Raw genomic sequence first — 21,089 nt, 5'->3', positions numbered from 1 at the left:
GGACCTTCTCGGCTCCACCTTCCTCTCCTCCCCAGCCGTTCACTACGGGCCTCCATTCGACCGCCGGCCGCGTGGCCGTGTCCCATCCAATTGTGGGTAGCGTTGGAAGGGTCCAGTCGAGAGGCCTAAATGTGGGCAGAGGGCTTTCCGCTGGCGGCGGAGGGATGGTTGGAAGAGTCCATTCCAGCGGCGCCCAGAAGCGCGGGCTTCTCGTCGGCGTGGACTCCGGCGGCTGCTCCGTCGTCGTTGATGCTGACCTCACTGTGGACGCCGGTGTCGTCGAGGATGCCGCCGGCGTCCAGAGCAGCGGCAGCTGCGTCGCTCCCGACGTTCCCGCCTGCCTTGCCGCCGCGGGGGCGGCTGGTACCGCACCGACGTCGTCACAGCACCACAGCAATAGCAGGAGCGCCACGTAAACCACCGCCGCCATCCCGGCCCCAAAGCGTCTGCGGCTCGACCCCGAGCTCGCGCGGCCCCGGGCAGGAAAGCGGCCCGGCCGGTGGCCGCCGGGAAAGTGGTCGTGACCGGTCATCTTCGGCCCCGTGACCTCCACCGGGCAGCCGGTTCTCCGGGGCCCGCCTGGTCAGAGAGCGTCCGGCGCAGTGGTGCTGCGGTGTTCCTGCTGCTGTATCTCCTGGTGCTGCGGTGTTCCGGTGTAACCCTTGCCGTGACGCTGACGTGACGTGACGCTCTGTCAGACAAAATAGGATTGGCCGTCTTAGTTTTGTCGTTTGCTTCACGTATTTTCGTGATCAAGGGAGCCGCATATTACACATGTGCGTACAAATTGTATTATATTGAGCACAGATTTTTGCCATGTGTTTGATTTTATGAATCCTGTATGCGCTTTTCGCATTCGGTGGCAGGCATAAAATTTCGCTGCGAGAGTGTGACTGCGACTGTACACCAAAGTTAACTTGCAAGTTCTGACGAACGAGCACTGATGTTACTTAGAATTCGCGCCTCGCTCCATTGTTTTTCATTCGTCAAGTCGTGACCGTACTGGTCGTTTCTTGGGGCAGCGCTGCATTACTGAGATTCGGTCGTTGGTTGCAGCTGCTGTCCCAGCAAAAGCGATTTAATTCTTACGGTGCACGGTGTTTTCCCACCGGCTGTCTACCCGTTCCAGTCCAAAACGCCGCGATGGACAGTCGGGCTAGTTTCTCGAACTGATTCTGCACGGAGATACTTGCCAAACCGGTCTGACAAAATGGATTATGCTGCTCCGCACTCCGTGTCCGTTTGGTAGCTGGTGCTTCGATGCATTCGTCGCTTGCAAAAGCATCGTTTGTTACCAGAAAAGATACGGCACTTCACTGATCAATCTACAGGCTGCAATTGTCTACCCGTATGCGATACAAATGGCTTATTTTGTACATGCAGTCAGCTTCCTTGACACTGAATAGCTGCATCAGTCCGCTACCACCGTTGTGCCGGGGAAGCCCTGTCTGGCTGTGGAAATGTTACCGTGCGTATTAGTCGTATGTTCAAATGTTTTTTTTTGGGAAACGTGTCGGATGTTCGTGCAACGATGTCAGCCATGTATCAGAATTTCTCATAGGTCCTTAGACGATAAAAAATGCCTGATCATTTCTATGGACGTGCGCAAGTATGTTCTTCTTAATGATTTAAAGGTGGTATATCTGCTCACATGTTAAGCATGGATACAGTACACACCAACCGCCCGCCAACGCGGTATGCCTTGATTGGAAAACTGATAACTTCACATGAGCACAAGGATGACGAGCATGTTGTGTCGCGTTACGATTTGTGTCCGTCTTAAATGTCCCCTTGATTCGTTTCAGCGTTTTCTTCTCTGCTTGGATTGTGACCAGAGACCTAAGCTCCTTCATCAACAATTCACATAAAATGCTAAACAACAGTCGTATCACAGTCATGATGGTTGCTGCATTGCCGCTCCAATGCAGTTTATATCCCTTTTTACGTTAGCCGGCGCTGCCCGACGCGTGCCGCCTAGTCAGCGCATTAGCCGTTGCCTGACCCATTTAGCCGATTTTTGGCGGCAGACACGAGCTAATGAGGGCATGGAAGCATGTAGAATGGTGAGCATGAAGCCCGACCGACCTGGCGCGGCATTTGGAGCGAGCAGCGGCTTCCGGTGTGATGGGTTGTTGAATGGCCAGGTCCTGTTGCACTCTTCGTGCACCGGTTGACAACGCTGCTGTTCTGCTACACCGACATCCTGCACCTAGCCTGGAGTGGTACTTACGTAGAGTTCAAACGCATTAGCTTGTGTGGCTAGCGAATCTTCCCTCCAACCAATCACGAAAGGCAAACGCTATTGACATACTGCCATATACTATCCTTTTGCCGTCAAAGCCTCTGTCGACAACTCAGGTGGTATGTGGCGGGCGCGCTCTGCAATGTCTGATATGCGACTGTCTACGCATCATAAGGTAAAGCGTTGCGTCCAGACTGGATATTCGAAGGAATAGCCTCAGATACCCAACTCATGAGTACAGCTGTTCGATTTATATTGTTCGCCTACTCATTAATACCCACCTACCTACCAACTTATGTGATCCTCATATGTGTTCAAATGACGTCTGAAAAGTTTCCTCAGCTTACAATTGCCCATAACTCAACCTTAGCGCTGTGGGTGAGGCGAATTGGCTGAGAAAACAATCTTCACGCCCGGTCTGTGAGCAGCTCTCTGATAACTACATGGCTCTAACCATCCGAGCCAGCGCATTGTGTTGGCTGTCGTAACACCGGAGGATCAGTGGCGGGCCCACATTCCCCCGCGGTGGGACCACCCGGCATGCGCATGCATGAGCCGCTTGGCACAGTGACCTCAGGCTGACCTTTCGCTGGCGGCTGGAGCGGCTCAACACGGGCCTGTTCCTCGAACTGGTTTGCCCTCATACTGCAGTCCATTTGCGCACACTGCCTCCGGCGGTGCGCTGCCGTCAGAGGCGGACCTGCAAGGTGACGAGAGGGCACGCTCTCTCAGCTCACTCGTTGGAATTGAACGACTCCCTCTAGTTAGCGATGCCGTCGCCTGCTCGTAGCAGCGACTGTCCGCGATCAGCTCTGTCCTGGGTGCGCCCGTGAGCACGTGCATGGTTCACTGAGGGTGCGGCGCGGACCAGCGGCCCGAAAAGATATAGAAGTTGGCGGTGCTGGCCCGCTCGCCGCTATCGCCGGAGCCCACGCATCACTGCGTCCAGGCTCAGCCAGGGTCACGCCACGTGCCGCTTCTTGTTCCGACTGTGTCTGGAAGAAGGCCCCCTGGAAACGCGGAGCTTGCTCTCGCAGTCTCTCCTGCTAGGGGCATCATTGTTCAGCAGAAATAAGGAGCATTACAGTGGAAATATAATGCATTCCACGCGCCCGAGGTTGTGCAATGCATGCTAATAAAGGAAACCAGTATTCCATAAACTAAACCCATAAAACTAAACCAATCTTCCCCGGACAATACGTTGAGGTTTTGGCTTCCAAACGGTCCGCAGCCACGCGAGCCATGGCTCCCCATAAAGCCATTGTGCCCATTATGAGCCGGGACAACTATATTGTACTCATATATGCTGCATGGTCAGTTTTAAATGGATTGGCACGCAGACGTGACGTGCGGAATCAGAATCGGGATGCCGGGATCGATATCGGGATCGGAAACGGGATGTCGGGATCGATATCGGAATTGATATCGAGATCGATATCGGGATCGGAATCGGGATGACGGGATCGATATCGGGGTTGGAATCTGGATGTCGCGATAGACATTGGAATCGGAATCAGGATGTTGGGATAGATATCGGGATCAGAATGTCGGGATGTCGGGATCGATATCGGGGTCGGGATCGGGATGCCGGGATCGATATCGGGATCGGGATCGGGATGCCGGGATATAAGATGTCGTCAGGATCCCATTGGATAGAGAAAAAACATTATTTTAGGTAAAACTGTACTATAATATGTGAGGCCAGAAGCCAATCATGAAATACGAGGGTGAGATGAGTGCCTCACACTGTCCGCGTTTGATTGTGCTCCGGTTGGTAATGTCTCCGTATTAGTGTGACAAAGTATGTCATTTCGTGTGACCAAACATGGTCTTTTCCCCGAACAAATTACGTTATGTTCGATTTCCACTCAAGACAAGGCTTAGTGTTTATTAATGAGAGGAGAAGCCTAGATTTTCAGCCATACAATTGTGAATATGGAAGTTGTTAGCCAACGGTTGCATGGTTGTCAATGGGGCCTCACGTTTAAATGTCTCACGAATAAGTTGCTACGACACAATGGTGCTGGCTAGTCCCTGTGTCATAAACATCAAGCCGATGCTTGGTTTAAAAAACTTTTCTGTTTAAACCACGTCCTGACGGATACCATATCACTCAAGAAGTCATTCATAACTATGAACATACAAGCTATGAACAATGAACATATCATTGAACTATGAACATGTAAACTGCACACACTCAATATACATGAGCGTCTCACCAATTCACACCCAAAAAAATGTACTGGGTTTGTAGCTCCTGGGTCGGTTCTCGTCCAAGGGCTAAGTGACTCAGCTACGCCACACTGGGGCCGCATTTAAGGAAGTAGGCAATTACCCATCCTCCCGCAAGGGTACGAGCCACGCCTTATCTTGACCGCAGAAAGAGAGAAATCCGGATCCAGCGAAGCTCCCAGCAAGCTCACGTGGGTGGTAAGGAAGCGAGGCTAGAGCCCTCAAACGTTTCGGTGCAAGTGCTCAAAACAGGCTGCAGTACTTTTTGAGTACAGCAAAGTATATATACATACATACATACATACATACATATATATATATATATATATATATATATATATATATACATATATACATATGTAATAGACAAGGAAATGGACGTAGTTAACACAGTTAAACACTACTTCTCTGCCCGCAAACAGGACAACTTAGAAAACACAAAATATTAATAGGACAGATCCTAGTTCACAGCACAGGAATTCTGTCATCGGCCCCGGCTGCCCCACAATGAATGCATCTGAGCTCATGCTGTCGGTGCACCAGCACTTTTTATCATTCAGCAAGTGACCCAAGTGTTGATGTCCGAGGGGATTGATGGATGAGATGACGAGGAAAGGAGAACGAGTATTTAAACGAGTAGTAACGAGCATAGAAACGAGTATTTCAGTGTTCTAAGAGTTTTTAAGTTGTTTTTCAGTGCTTTAAACATACTGGGAGGACAAAGCAGGGAAAATGGGTAAAACAGCCGCCAACGAATGCCGAAGTGACTTTCTCTTAGCATGTTGCCTAATCCCTCTCAATGTTGGGAACTGGAGCCCTTTCCGCAACTGATAGGGACGCTACACCCCTAATACAAGGCCAAATTTACGTTACGACCGGGCTGTTGCGCAACCTGTCTCACTTTCCACAACACTGTCTCATTTACATATCACAAGGAAAAACCCAACTGGTGTCAACAGGGATGCCCTTCGCCCTGTCCACCGCTCCGCCCACCCGTCTCACGTTCACCTCTGTCACCTCTCTGACCCGTTCCGGTAGCTTCCCGGCCATCTCTCCACCTGAACACTGTTTAAAACGTGCTTTGGATAGTCGTTTACCGAGAAAATCGGTGTTGGGTGGTACCGGTGTTTGGCTATTAAACGTAAGAGCATTCACCGTTGTATTTCCACAAAGGCATTCTCGAGGCACTTTCGCCCTGGAATTTGTACCACTGGACTGGAAATTGCAGTCAACCTCCTTACCATGGCGCACAACCGGAACCGGTTGAAAATCTGGGTGAACAGGACATAATGATGAGAACTGCCAAATATTTGCCTAAGATCAAAGAGTCAGTTTGCCGATAAAATTACCCTGCAGAGGGTCGTCGGCACGTAACCCCCGCCCCCATACAGCACGTGCAGTCCTCCCGGCGCCATACCGCCATCTCAGTGCTGCAGACACAGCGCCATCCTCCGAGGACCGTTTCCGGCGGGGGCGACGGCGCGGCGCGCCCGCCACGTTCCAGTTGGCGCAGCCGCCACCCTCGGCTCCCCCTCTCCCATTAGCGGCGGTAATCGCGCGGCGGCGCCTCGGCTGCGCCCCAGACCGCGAGTGGGCCGAGCTGGCCGGCCGCGCGCCTCCGCGATATAGGTCACTGGTGGCCGCCGCCCGCCGCCCGCCGCCGCCCGGCACCGTTAGCCGCCGGCGGCGCCGCGGACCCGGAGACTGCGCGCGCGCGCCGCGCCGACAGGAAGATAACACCAGAACGTCGCGCGGCGACAGCGAGAGAGCACGGCAGCCCCGGACCGGCCAGCGGGACGGCGGCGCGGCGGTGCTGCTCAGAGGGTGACGACGTGGGCCGGAGACTGCGACGCTCGGCGAGGATGAGGCCCCTCTGTCTGGTGAGTGTCGACCGTCTCCGCTGTCGTGCTGTCGGGACTTTCGGGGTAATCTGTGCCGTCCGAGCAGTTTGGTAATCGGTTGCAGGGTGTTTTTTTCGGTCTGACATGTGACTGCGTCTCTTGTTTGCATTGGCGCGGCTGTTTCGGATACAGCCACCGCTCCCTAAAGTCACGTCACAAACGCACCGTGCTGCACAACACACTACTCGCAGCCGTCACTCCTCTTCCCACAGTCACGCGTTGCCCACTTACAGCTGGGGTCGCGCTACGAGCTCGGCAACGCGTTCTTCCCACAAAGTTCCGGCGATTCAAATTATTCCGTAGCCTCGAAATTTTGCAGCCGCGTTACTTCATCAAAACGGCCGGCAGGCCATGTCATGGCGACGAGCATGTCAAAGCAACGAGCATATTTGACAGATCGGTGATCGTGGGCTTAAAATCAATTGGTGGACGGCTTCTATGGCTACGGCTACCATATGACCCACTTCAGTGAGTATGTTTGGAGGCGTATCGGAATTTGTGGGCAATTCCTCTGTATCAAAGCATCAGCATGCTGAGCAGGTGGTATGCAAGGAATTGGCCAAGCCATCGATCTTACATTAGAGCATGTCTGGCAAGATTATTATCATTCCACAAAACTTTCCACGTTATAAGCACACTGCAAAAGCGGATCACGCAGTTTGCGTTTTTGTGCCAGACGCCATATGCAGATGCATGATATTAAGTACAAGCCTTCACAAAAAAGTTCTCTGGTATGAATGTTTGAGAACGTTTGATAATATCTGGCCAAAACTATGTGGAAGGTAAAATTTGGACGTGATTTCAAAGTACTAGATTGTGTCAACTTTTCAACAATTTAGTGCCATCAACTTTCCTGGAAGCGATTAATCTACAGCTTATAATCTTAGTTATCTAGAGGAACGGCTGTTCTGTGGGGATCCACCAGTTGCTTAGCTCAACTCTTCAGCGACATACTTTCTCAGGTAACCATTACTATATGATGGAGATCGATTGCAAAGGTCCTCCCACACAGCAAGCGATCCTTTCCAGCGTCTCTCATCGGGAAGGTTCTGTGTCTGTGAAGGAATTGCCCGGTAGTTTACGCTGCCGACCACATCCACACCGCAACCTAGATCTAATGTAGTGTAAGCTCAACCAACACCCCCATATAGATAACACAGTAGTTCAAGCCTTATTCCTCGCAGAAAAGCCAAGACAATTGAGATATAGATGCGTTTATATCTCGGCAACACGCCCCCATCGAAACGAATAACGCTTCTACCATTCGCTTCGACGAAGGCATGTTGCTGAAATATCAACGCATCCATATCTCCATTTTGCTGGTTTTTTATCTCCGAGGAGTAAGGCTATTACCACTGTTTTATCTATGTGCATAATATTGCTCGCAAATGCGTTTAACAACTTACATCACCCCGATATGCCGCCATCCGCAATTCTGTTTCAAAAACGCCCAAAAAGTGCAACAATGCTTGATTTGCTTTTAAGTAAGGCGCTTCAGTGGATATGGTGAGCGCAAATGTTGCGTTACTTAGGACGTTTTTGGAGAAAAAAAAACGCCTTCAGCCATTGGCTATTCCAGGACCGATGGGGCACGCGATAGTGGTCCGGACGCGAGTCCACAGTTATCTCGGCCACAATAGTCTTCGACAGCAGCCGATGAATGGGAGGAAACAATATTCCGAGATTGACAGATTGCTTGGCCTATATCAAGCTATCTACTCATCATTAGTAACGGGCTTCCCAAACAACTCCCCCTCCCCTCCCCCCTCCCCGCTAGGCCACGCGTCTTCGCATTACCCGAATAGCCCCAATATTTCAAGTGGTTGATGTACTCGTCTATTGCTGTTAGAAAATTTCTGCAGCCAACTAGACGACTTCTCTTCAATGGAGCACAATGCCTATGATACAGTGCAAGCGAGATAATGGTACTGCATCTTAAACGCTGCACGTCAATCACACTATACGCTGGAGCTGCAGTTGTTAACTTAGTCTTGTTCAATATTTAGCATTCTTATTTAGTATGCTATTACGTGGTTATTTTGAATCCGTTTTATACGCGTTATAATCCTATGCGTTACATCGGTACATGATGGCGAATACCTGCAACATATTTTAAAGTACACCGGCGTCCTCGTCAGAGAAGAGGCCTACCGGGTGTATGCCTTTGGAATTACTGGCGTCCACACCGGGGCACCGGCATCCATTGAGTGTTCACACGGGAACACCGGCATCCATTGACCGTTCACACGGGAACACCGGCATCCACTGAGTGTTCACACGGGAACACCGGCATCCATTGACCGTTCACACCGGAACACCGGCACCCATTGATCGTCCACACCGGAGCACCGGCACCCATTGATCGTCCACACCGGAACACCGGCACCCATTGAGCGTCCACACCGGAACACCGGCATCCATCGACCGTTCACACGGGAACACCGGCACCCCTTGATCGTCCACACCGGAACACCGGCACCCATTGAGCGTCTACACCGGAACACCGTCACCCATTGATCGTTGTACGGTGTGAGTGACTTGTTGCCGTGACGTCACGCGAGCCTGCGTGGAGCATTGGCATGACGTCACGCCAGCCTGCGTGACGTCACGCCAGCCTGCGTGACGCGTTCGATGAGTCACCCCGATCACGTGACCCAGTTGTGACAGCCAGAGCTGATGCCCGGACGTGTCCGGCTTCCTCCACCCCAGCTGAGTCACAGTTTTCTCCGGCGACTGGAAGCGGAGACGCATCGATGCTCTCGCGTGGTGCGTCTGGGAGCGGGCCTCTGAAGAGTCACTGCTCCGTAAAACGGCGAAAACGGAACGGTGTCATGATGCGCGTCGGCGCGGATGGGCCCCGGGCCGACGGTCATCGCTGTGATACTGACCGATGATCTTGAAAACCCATGACATGCTAGTTACGGGGCGCTGATATTGAGTCCTGATGATGAACGATTATTGGTGAGCTCGTTGGGTTTCATGCAGGTATTTATCTATTTTACAGGTCACACATCTTACTGGCTATTGAATCGGTTATCGTCGTTGATTCCTTGCTTGCAAAGCTAACACAAAATCAAAGATGGCAGGCATTTGACGAGGTAATTTGTTATAATTTGGATACATAAAGCTTGCGCTATTTACAAGTGTCTGAGGTAACAGGTGGAAGTGCACTCCAAACTATCGGAGGAATGGGAATACCACCATGTGTTTCTAACCAAGGGCGGCAACACTACACATTTTAACCCATTCCTGTAGTAAGATTGATTGCCAAGTCGAGACGATCTTTGTTTCCTTGCACAAAGCCGCAGTCAAACTACAAGACCCGTCATCAAAGCTCGTGGGTAACCTTACTCTTCGGGGTAGGAGCTATTTGCCACATTGCGTTTGGGTATATCAAATCAATTCACAAATTAGCCGCCTTACACAGTGAAGGCGGTTTACGCTTGTAATAATGTGTGCACTAGAGGCGGTTGTTTTGGTGAACGCTTCATGGGCCTATATTTTATGGGTTTCTACCATTTCTAGTGCCGTATGACAAACAAAGTTGCATTACATGGTTTCACCTAACGATACCCATAAGGATCGAGCAAATGGTGTTATGTACAGCAGATAGAAACGGATTGCCTATGCAGTCGCGACGGCTCACATGTCCTTGCACAGGAGCGCTGGCTGAGCGCAGAGAATCGTTTGCTGCAGATACTCAGTGAGCAAGCTGCCGTGTGAGGCTAGAAAGATGCTTTTTGCACCCGAATCTCAACTGACAAATAATCAGCTCAAAATCAAATTCCATCTCCCTGAAAACTTCTCTGCAGAGTAGGTTTACCTCTACATATAATGCACGCTACTCGGGTTCACGCTCAAGTACTTGACGTCATTGATGATGATGACCTGCCAAGCACTTGCTGATGCTTACGTACCACATGTTTATACCGCTCGGTGGGTGTACCGATTCAGTGCTCGAATACATTTTCACGATGTTGAAAATTCAATAACTTACCGGGTAGTCCAAAATGTGTTTTAGAATGTCATCCAACCGTCGCTGGATATTTGATATTCACAACAGCTGATCATTCCGTAACAGTCGGACGAGCCTGTCCGCTCCATTTCCGTGACTTACGAACCCACTGCTGCCTTGCGGGAGGCAGTGCTGAATGCTTCGCTCAAAGGCTTTTGGTACGGTGACAGATCGTTCACTCCGCCCTCTTGATCGTTCACGCCGCCCTATTGATCGTTCACTCCGCCCTATTGATACACAGCCTGACAAACGCCAGTGGGTGCTGGTTCGCGTGGCGTGACTCGCGTGAGTTACTGCCGTCTGAAACTATGGGAATATGGTTGCGGCGCCGGCGGTAGTTCATGGGCCCACGGACAGATCGTCTGAACCATTTGGTGGTCACGTAACCGATACAGCGGAGTTTCGACGCCGATGATCATCCAGGGATTCCAAAAGCGGGGATGTCCGACCTTTGTTGCGACCATCCACGTCACTGCTAATCATGCTTTTGCGAGCTGTATAACTCGGCCGATTGAAAAAGCTCCCTGCCATCAGCCGTCCGGTGCCTTCAGCGGGTGAGACGTGACCTTGGCGTGCGCCCCTGAGCGACGCTGACCCGAAAGGTCAGCTCCTTACGGAACCTTTTGAACTCGGCTTAGGTAGCGGGCGGCCCAGGCGTAGATATGCTCTGCTGCCGACTGAAATGCTGTGCAGGACACGGCGAAAGATGCGGTCCTCTATCACGAGCTTATTCTTGTAATAACTACATCTGGCTTGTTTCTTACATTAATTTTCTGCTACTTGAACTGCTCACAACGGTTCCGGATGGGCGTTATGGCCGAGTGGTTGGCGTCATAGATTCTCATGTGCGGTTCCATGGCGGCAGGCTCGGTTATGAGCTCACCGCTAGCGTGTCCAGGACCGCGTCACCAGCCTGAGAACGTTGCCAGCGGAGCCTGTGGCGAGCCAGACGTCGCCGCCGCCGGCACTCTCGATTTCAGCAGACATGCGTGACTCAGGCGGCCGCTGGCCGTCTGAACACCGACCGGTGGTTTAAATGGGGCTTAGATACAGCTTAACACGAGTGCAAACGTGCCTACATCATGCGATGACAGCATAACAATAAACCAGGATGAGTTCCACGCAAGTCAGTTGCCATGCGCCGACAAAATTAGTCTATTCTTAGGAAGCGATGGCTACAGCATTCTGAACAGCCTTTCTTGCGAGTGCGATGATTGTTAAATCGCGAAAGTCTATCTTTGTTTGCGCTCCTCCGGCAATATGTTTATCGCTGTTCCTGTGGCTTTGCTAACGCGCGCCCGTGTGGTTGGTCAATTATGAAGTGCTTGGGTGGGGAAAAGAGAGAGATTTATTTAATGCCGTTTATAGGTCAAATGCTAAAACTAGAGCAAAAGGTTTCACAGAGGAGGTGGGACCATCTGTAAGCTCATTTGTACATACAATCTAGGTTTCAGGTCATGACCATTCAAATAAATTGCAGTTAAGAAGATCGACCCCGGGATAAGTGTCCGAAGTGACCTTAAACTTTCTTACGAAGCTAGTTTGACCCTAAATGCGTTTCCTAAGCAAAAGGCCACTCCAGATCATATCTGGTGAGCAACAATCTGACCTTTAAACGGTTAGAATTACTCAAAAATCAAGAGATCATTTGGATATTCTAACTTAAAATTGCTGTCCAGAATCATCTTCGGTGGCAAGTTTCTCAAACCAACAGGCTAATCAAAGTGGTTTTTGGTCAGTGACGTCCCCTGCCCTTCACGAAATGAACTTAAAAAGGTGTTGACGGCCTTGCAAGGGAGAATCAAGAGAATAGACAAATGCGTCAAAACTACCTTATGAAGCTTTCCAGCGAACTTTCCAGCAAAAACGGTTGGATTTTGACCTTAGCGTGACCTTCGTACCTAAATCAATGTGAAGAGAAACAGCTGTAATCCTAATTCAAATGTCTTATCGCCTGAGTAATTGTCTTAAAGCTGTGTTACTCTGTTTTACCCTCAGTTGTATCACATCCGCTTGACAAATTGCGTAAGAAAATCCTTTGTTGACATCCATGGCCTAACATTGACATGCTATAGGTCAGGGTGTACACGTACACGTGTAAAACAAGAAATAGGTCCACCGACGTCTAATGCCTTCGGCCCATGTCCATGGTTGATTGCCAGTCCTAGCATTTTCCTAGAATTTAGGTGAGCTTAACACATGGGCTGAAGAAATGGCTGTAAGGCGTCTCATTCAATATCCCAAGCTTACTCTTGTCGGATACATGTGGTTTACCTCCTGCATGCTAATGGAACCGCATGCAAGCAATCTTAGCGTTGTCAGCGTGTTAGTGTGTAATACAGCTCCAGAGAAACATTTCTAAAACTTTTTTTAAAAACCTTTCAGTGCATGTACCCATCGTGAAAACAGCTGCTATCAATATCATCAGATATCATGATCAAATTTGCTATCATCATCACATGTTATCACAATCAATAACACATAAGCTCCATATGGTAAGTCATTCCTCAACATCAAAACAAGTTTGGCACCGACCAAAAACTACTACACTAATTTCAGCATCAAATGCGCAAATCAAAGCGGCCGAAATCCGGGAATAAAACATGATTTGGAGGTAGGTTAGGTCAACTTTATTTTGCTAGCCCCTGAATCGATTTTCAAAAGTGCCAACATGATAACAAACACAGTATTACAATTAGTGGCAATACAATGGCATTAACACTTAAGCACTAACACAGGTTAGCAGGTCAGACCAGTGGAAATTAAGTTTAGAGGGAATTGATTCTGAATCTAAAGAAAATAAAGACAATGGGGCTGAAGCCAATTCCGACTCCAGCGCTCTTAGACCTGCTATATGTGGTTCCGAGTCTGACACATTATCCTGATTATTGCAACAAATCAGTTAGTGCATATATATATATATATATATATATATATATATATATATGCATATGTTACGCAAATTTGAAGACCAGCATAGGCATAGGACAATAGGGCAAGCTAACCTTTATTCCAAACCGTAAAACTGTTCATGCATTTGCACCTCCAACCTCACCAATCATTAAAGTGGCCGTTTCTCGCTGGATAGCCAATCGAAGATGCATGTGTACGGCAAGGCATGATGGCATGCCATTGTGAGGAGCCGGCCGTAGCGGCGCCAGAGGTCGCGCGGTGACTGGCGGTCCTAACGCGGATCTCTGGCGCTCCACTATTCGGGTCAAGCCTGCACACCGGATGCCCGCGAATGTACGGCCGCCCCTCTCACATTCCGGGTTATGTAACGGTGACATTGCTCAGTCACGGAGCCCGGCGGAGCTTCCGACGCGGGTGGTAATTGATAGGCCTCTCGCTAGTGGGGGACGAGATGAGGCTGCCTCTCGCTAGTGGAGGATGACCTAAGGCTGCCTCTTGCCAGTGGAGGATGGCCTGAGGCCACCTCCCGCTAGTGGAGGATGACCTGAGGCTGCCTCCCGCTGGTGGAGGATGACCTAAGGCTGCCTCTTGCCAGTGGAGGATGACCTGAGGCTGCCTCCCGCTAGTGGAGGATGACCTGAGGCTGCCTTCCGCTAGTGGAGGATGACCTGAGGCTGCCTCCCGCTAGTGGAGGATGACCTGAGGCTGTCTCCCGCTAGTGGAGGATGGCCTGAGGCCGCCTCCCGCTGGTGGAGGATGACCTGAGGCTGCCTCCCGCCAGTGGCATTGACTGTGATAGCCACAACATCTTCGGGCAGAATCGCTCATTCGCTCAAAACGCAAGTCCACCATTTTTCGTCCGCTTAATGTCTTTTTTCACGGCGCTGTGGCCTGTCTTCCGCTCAGCGCTCTCTCTGGCCCGGTGTAAGCATGTCTGAATGGCCGTGCAGGGCCAGCTGGTCGGCGGCTGAGGTGGCCGGCCATGTGGGCCGCCCGGCTGGCTCAGTCCGGGCGCTCTCTTCCCAGCGGGCCGGCCTCCAGATCGCCCGGCCGACAGCTGATAATGATCGGATCGGCGGCCGGTTACTGACCCGACCAGCGGCGGCGGCCGGGGTCACCGGGTCACCAGGAGCTGCGCCCGGACGCCACTGCCGGCGGCGTTTTTGCTGCCGCCTTGCCCCCGGGCACCGGCCAGGACGGCGAGGTGCGCGCGGCGCTCTGTGTTTTGTTGCCGCGGCGCTGTTGATGAGGTGACGGAGGAAATGTGTGTCAAGAGAGCAGTGAGGAATGGAGTGGGAGAGTGACGGAGAAAATGGATGGAAGGAAGAAAGTGAGAGCAATGGATAGCGGTAGCAGTCAGAGCGATGGAGGACGTATAAGGGAAAGGAGGGGATTGGAAGGGAGTGAGGGATTCAGACAGAGTTTGGACAGACGGAAAAGGCTTGGATGTCCTTGACTCGAGCTTTGATGGCGCTAACGGCTTTGTAATGGAGGCTGTTGATCCAGGACACTGACTGTGATCGAGCATGCCAAAAACACAGAAAAGTAGCATGAGAAAAAGGCGTGAAAAACTGGAACAAGGTGAGGAAATGCAAGAAGAAAATATTAAGAGTAACAGATGGGCGGGGAGGAGATATTTAGTTCACAGGACTCAAACTGCAGGTTGAGCGACTTACCCCGACACAAATATTAAAACTGACAGATAACCGCACGCCAAAAACCCTTGCATTCCATCAAAGATTCAGCGACCGGAATAAGGAGAAGGGTGAAATAATTCTCATTTCTCGGTCAAAAATCCTATGCTATTTTGTGCCTACGCAGCAAAATCCACGCTGGTTTTCAGCACTGAACTATGACGTCCCACCTGTCTTGCTGCAGGTGCTGGGGGCTCTGATCTCAGCTGGGCCTTCCCTGGCCGCGGTCGTGGTTCCGGATCTTCACGATACGCTGCTGCCGCCACCTATCAACGACCCGAACAACCACGACCAAGATGACGTCATGCGCACCTTGACGGTGCGATGGCCACAAAAGGCGGGATCGGTGGCAGCTCGCGTGGTGGAGATCACTGATGACATCACGGCAGAGCTGCCAGATGAGGAGACTAATCGGGTATCACGCCAGCTGGACAAGAGACCTGGCATACTCAGCGACCAGCCGGGACAGGTGAGAACTTGAGGACTATCAGAACGGCTAATGATAAGGTCAACCCTGTGTACGCTCCCAAGTAGGCAAGGGTGTTACGAAACAGTAAGCTTAAACAGGCGTTAGCACGCGCCTGGATGGTTAGTTAAATACCATTCGCTTGTGTGGGGAGGGGAGACTAAATTTGACTTCTGAGATCTCAGAAGCAAACAGAACTAGGTAACTAAATTATCCGTGTGAGTTGGCCAGTATGTAAACTCACTGACGTCAAAATTTGAGGCTCCCAGGTCATGACCTTGAGGCAACATAAGTTCAAACAAGATCATACTCCAGACTGGGGGCCAAAGTACTCCCAGACGTCCTCGTGCAGCCGCCTTGAACCTAAATGCCATTTCTAAGGAAAAGGCGACTTTGTTCATTTGGTATCTGTGACGGTACTTATTTTCAATAAATTCGAAATAAGAACAAGAAACCACTCAACCAAGCAAAATCCCAAGTTAAAAACAAATTGGTTTTGACCTCGGACTGACTTTTGCACTTGACCTAGATCAATGAAATATGCTGTAAGCCGGAATATGATTGCTTTATTGCCTGCGAAACTATCTCAGAGATGCATTTCTTCTTCAAACACTCTTGTCGCATCCGATTGAGTGATTCTCTAAAGACTGCCTTCAGTCACAGCTACGGCATGACTTTGACCTACCATAGGTCAGTGACCTTGCAAGGCACATATCACTGTCTAATACCACAAGACCACTGTTCAGTTGCTTATAATATTCATAGTTTGGCGCTGGCACATCCCACCAATCAAAAATTACTATGCAAAAACCTTCGGGAGGGGAGAGAAGAGTTTAAATCTACCTCCACCCACGCGCGTGTTAAAGTGTGGCCATGGCAAGAATTCGGAAGCGCCTAAGCCACAAAATTATGGTCTAAAGAAGCCTCACACAGGTAAGTTCAACACAGATAATGTGGGTTTTCGGCAGATTGCCGACATCAGGTTGCACCAAACACGTATCGCATCCTTTCAAGCAACTCCTGCCGCTGGCCGCGTGTGCCGCCCCTGAGCTTGGTCGGTGAGGTCCGGGCCGAACCGCGACGCCCCTGAGCTTAGTCGGTGAGGTCCAAGTTGAGCCGCGACGCTCCTGAGCTTAGTCGGTGAGGTCCAAGTTGAGCTGCGACGCTCCTGAGCCTAGTCGTTGAGGTCCAAGTTGAGCCGCGACGCTCCTGAGCTTAGTCGGTGAGGTCCAAGTTGAGCCGCGACGCTCCTGAGGCTCGTCGGTGAGCTTCAGGCCGAGCCGCGAGGCTCCTGAGGCTCGTCGGTGAGCTCTGCGCCGAGCCGCGACATTCCTGAGGTTCGTCAGTGAGCTCCGGACCGAGCCGCGACGCTCCTGAGGTTCGTCGGTGAGCTCCGCCGGACCGAGCCGCAACGCTGACGACAGACCTGCCGACCGCAATTCTCACGGCAATTGGCGGACCTTCCCACGGTCGGTCCTCCCCGGCGTGGCGATACGTCCTCGTCCGGGGACCACAGCCGCCGGGCCGACGCCGCAAACCAGCCGCCAGTCTACGCGCCGGCGCCACAAGCGCCAGCCCGGTCCGCTGGGGAGGGAGGGCCTGAGCTCGGGGCCGTAACAGGGGCCGGCGTCAGTCCCCTCCCACACCCAGACGCACACAACTGCTCGGTGGGGAGGGAGGGCCGGAGCCCGGGGCCGCAACACGGGTCGGTGTCGGTCTCCTACACCCAGACGCACAAAACTGCTCGGTGGGGAGGGAGGGGTGGGTCTGGGTCCGTAACGCGGGCCGACGTCAGTATCCTCCCACACCCAGACTCACACAACTGCTCGGTGAGGAGGGAGGGGTGGGTATGGGTCCGTAACACAGGTCAGTGTCAGTTCCCTTTGACACCCAGACACACGCAACTACCCGGTGGGGGGGGGGGGGGGGGGGGGTGGGGCCCGGGGCCATAACATGGGCTGATGTCAGTTCCCCTCACGGGGAGACGGAATAGGCTCGTGGTGGACCGAAACGGAAGGAACAGGCGGTAAGCTGGCTTCACCGGGCTCGTTTTCGGAACATGGCTACCGGGAGATATGTTATATATTTACTATGTTAATGATATATTTATATATTATGTATTCTAATATGTACATATGTTTTCATTTTTTGTATGTATTTATACATCATATTTATATGTTATAGATATGTATGATATATATTTACCGAGTTGTATGCTTCGTTACGACGCCAGTGCCAGTTATAGGGATCAGGCAGCAAAAAATGCCTCTTTCTCTATGACACTTGGTACCGAAGCTCTGGCAAAGTGCTGGGATTGGGGCGAGATTAGCGAACCACCGCTCGTGCACGGTTAACGTTGACTGGCTGAATAACAAAGCGTTTAAATGTTTCTTTTTTCCACAAAGTTTCCTCAATAGTCTTTGGTTGCGTTCTTTCCCGAACTTGCACTGAATCCCGTTTCACCGCATGATTTTGCTTGCATTCAATGTGCAAATTCACGTGGCGCCCATGATGATTAGCGTCCCTTGGGCGAGCAATACCACAAAAACTTGAGCTTCTCGTCCATCGGTGCGCCCGATGACCTCTGGTGACATTACAGTCGGGCCGAGCGGTTGAACAGTCACCCATCGAGCGGTACGACGGACCCGTCAGCGAACGGTACCCGGAGTACGTGGTACGTACCCGACAATCTGATCGCTCTACGTCGAAGGCGCTAGACCCTTTGTAAGCATCAGCTCTGATTTGCGCCGATTTGTCCACGTGATTTACGTTGTAATATCGATATGCGCTTACATGTTGTTTCAAATCGCTAAGTTATCGCTAATCGCTGAAATAAGATACCGCTATGGCAGGTGGCATACCACGCGCTCCTTGGCGGAGGATGTGTGGTCGTGCCATTTCTTTCCTCGTGTCTTTGACGCCACTTCTGTGTGTGGGCAGGGCTCGTCAGAGAACGAGTTCACCCCCGAGGGCATAGAGGAGGTGCGTTACAGCCGACCACAGGCTCCTGACCTCGGTGACCCTCAGCAGGAGGTCACCGAGTACAACCCGTATCAGCTGTTCCCGCAGAGTGAGTGCATTTTAGCGATAGCCCGTTCGTAGGTGCGCGTGAGATAGGTGGACAAAGCGCTTGAAATGTACCATTTCCACACGTTGATGTCTGTTTTCGGTCCGCTTTTGGGTCTTAAATTAACATGTGCTGTCATTTGCTATGTTAAATCGCTCTCGATCTTCATATTCTGCTGCATTTAACTGCGCGCTTTTCTGCAGCCATCCAGTACGTTTTAGTGCTATCAGCTTTGCCGTGTACACTCGTAGCAAGGGTTCCATCAAAACCCACGCCGTGCTCCACGAACAGTCAGATGATTTCGCATCATCCATTTCAGGTTTCCACGAGCTGCTCGACATCCCAATTCACGTGTTCAAGAACGGCACGGAGGTGCGCAGCCACCAGAGGCCCCGAGGCCCCACAGTCAGCGGAGGGTACGCCAACACCAACCTACAGGGCTATGGTGCCGAGCAGACGTCCGCCGTCCAACGACGCTCAACCACCACAGCCACCACCACCACCACCACCACCACTACTGCAGCGCCGACCACCAGACGGCGCACCCGGCGCCCGCTCGTCACCGACGGCGTGCAGTACGTCACCACCACGCCGCGCGCCAAGATCGTGACGCCCGGCAGTGGCCAGTTCGGCTCACGCGTGACGGCCGACTCGCGGCGTCCGGTCACCGTCCGGCCGTCTCACCAGCACGGCAGCTTCGCTTCGCACGGCTTCGGCATAGACCAATCAGACGACCACTTCGGCGACCATGACCTTGGCTCCGCGCCCTTCGACCAATCAGAGGACGAGCCGGCAGTGACGCGTGCGCCGCTGCACCAACAGCTGGCGTTCCGGCGACGACCGGGCGGTTTGAAAACTCGCAAGCGCGTGCCGTTCATTCCCCGGCCATCTTCTGCTGAGAAAGAGCGACAGCCAGTTCGAGATATCCCGAACAGAGAAGAAGAGGACGACGATCTGCATACCGACGCTTTTTCACACGACTTCCCCGCCTTCCCGAACTTTGAGACCAACTTTGGCGATTTTGGCCGTCGTAAGGACACGCCTCCCGCTACGACAACGACCACCACCAGGCGCCCGACCGAGGTCACCAGAGAGGTGTACCACGTGACACCCAGCGCAGTGGAGCCCCAGTCGTGGCGGGACACAGTGACGCCGCGGCCTGCACCGGTCGAGAACAAGGACAAGAGGCACGGCTCGCCGAAGAAGCCCATATTCCGGAAACCGCTTCCGGAGCCGCAGCTGGTCGGGGGCTTCCAGAAGCCTTTCCGTCTCACTCCAGAGACGGCCCTCGAGGAGGAGTTTCATGCTGAGGAAGGTGAGAAGCAACAGGAAGGTCTGTTCTCTCCGGAGAACCAGGCCCCGTCGCCGCAGAATCAGAAGCCATTCTTCCAGCAGCAGCAGCAGCAGCAGTCGTTTTCTCACGCCGAGCAGCAAGAGCAGCAAACATCATCTGACCATCGTAATCCTGGTCCGCACCAGCAGCAGCAATTCCAGCCCCAGGAGCCGTTCCAGCCCCAGGAGCCGTTCCAGCCCGTCTTCCCGAACAGCGGGCAGACGGACGCCTCGATCCGCGTAACGGAGGGGCCGAACCTGCAGTCGGGCCCCGGTGCCGGCATCCAGCAGCTGCCCGGCCCCAGCTTCGGCCGGCCGCCGCCAGGCGCCGCCTCTCGACCGTTCGGAGGCCCACAGCGTCCGACGTCGGACAACAGGCCGGGTCTGCTGCCAGGGGGCAGGCCAGGTCCTGGCACAGGGAGGCAGGCCGGGCCAGCCACAGGCAGGCAGGCCGGTACAGCCGCCAGATGGCAGGCCGGGCACGCGTCCACGCCGTCCTCCGCCCACCAAGAAGCCGTCGTCTGGTGGCTACCTGGGCAGTTTGCTGAGCTGGTTCCGCGGTGGCGAGGAGGAGCAGAGGCCGCAGGTGGCGCCACCAGTCCGGCCTCGTCCGCCAGGCCCGCGGCAGGGCGCGGCGCCGGTCCGGCCACTAGAGGGCCGACCGAGGCCCGGCGACCGGCAGGCTCCCGCGCCGCCCGGCGCCGACCGGAGCGCCGTCAGAAATAGGGGTGCAGTGGCCCCCCAGGGATTCCCCGAGGGGTTCGGCGGCGGGCCGAGCCGGCCCTTCTCGCCGTCGGCCGCCTCGCTGAGCGGGTCAGCGCCGCCTCCTCCGCCGCGCCTGCTGCCGGCTCTCGACCAGCAGCGATCACCGGGCCTGGTGCGCGCCGGCGGCAGCTTCGTCCGCCAAGACCCGCTGCCGGCCGGCTCCGAGGCAGCCAAGACGGCCGTCGAGGCACCGCGCCCGAAGCTCAACATCCTGCCGCAGTTCAGGCCGAATGCTGCCGGCGCGGCGCCGCCGCGGCCATCGCAGCGGCGCCGGGGACAGACGGAGCCGACCCGCCGCCGCGGCGCGCCCGAGGTACAGCGGCGTCGCGGCTCCGGCGAGCTCGGCAAGCTCAGCACCCTACAGATGCTGCACCCCAAGCTCTCCAAGCCGAGCGTGGCGCAGGTGCTCCGTGTTCCCGAGGGCGGCGGGTACCTGCTCGCCGAGCCTCAGCGGCGGCGACC

The 21,089-nt window shown here is 53.2% G+C and overlaps 1 protein-coding gene across 1 annotated transcript; it reads left to right on the top strand.

Annotated features, from left to right (window-relative positions):
- Positions 1-6,219: 6,219 nt before the first annotated feature.
- LOC119104182 (uncharacterized) lies at positions 6,220-21,080 on the top strand. Its single transcript, XM_037227859.1, has 5 exons — positions 6,220-6,354; positions 15,182-15,466; positions 18,063-18,137; positions 18,404-18,533; positions 18,850-21,080. Exons 1-5 carry the CDS (start codon positions 6,337-6,339, stop codon positions 20,586-20,588), a joined length of 2,247 nt encoding a protein of 748 aa, XP_037083754.1. The 5' UTR covers positions 6,220-6,336; the 3' UTR covers positions 20,589-21,080.
- The last annotated feature ends 9 nt before the right edge of the window (positions 21,081-21,089 follow it).

This window comes from Pollicipes pollicipes, unplaced genomic scaffold, assembly GCF_011947565.3.
Source record: "Pollicipes pollicipes isolate AB1234 unplaced genomic scaffold, Ppol_2.1 Scaffold_6052;HRSCAF=7182_pilon_pilon_pilon, whole genome shotgun sequence".
Classification (NCBI taxonomy): Eukaryota; Metazoa; Arthropoda; class Thecostraca; order Pollicipedomorpha; family Pollicipedidae; genus Pollicipes; species Pollicipes pollicipes.
Note: the sequence above shows the minus strand (reverse complement) of the source record. Positions and strands in the feature narration are given on the sequence as shown.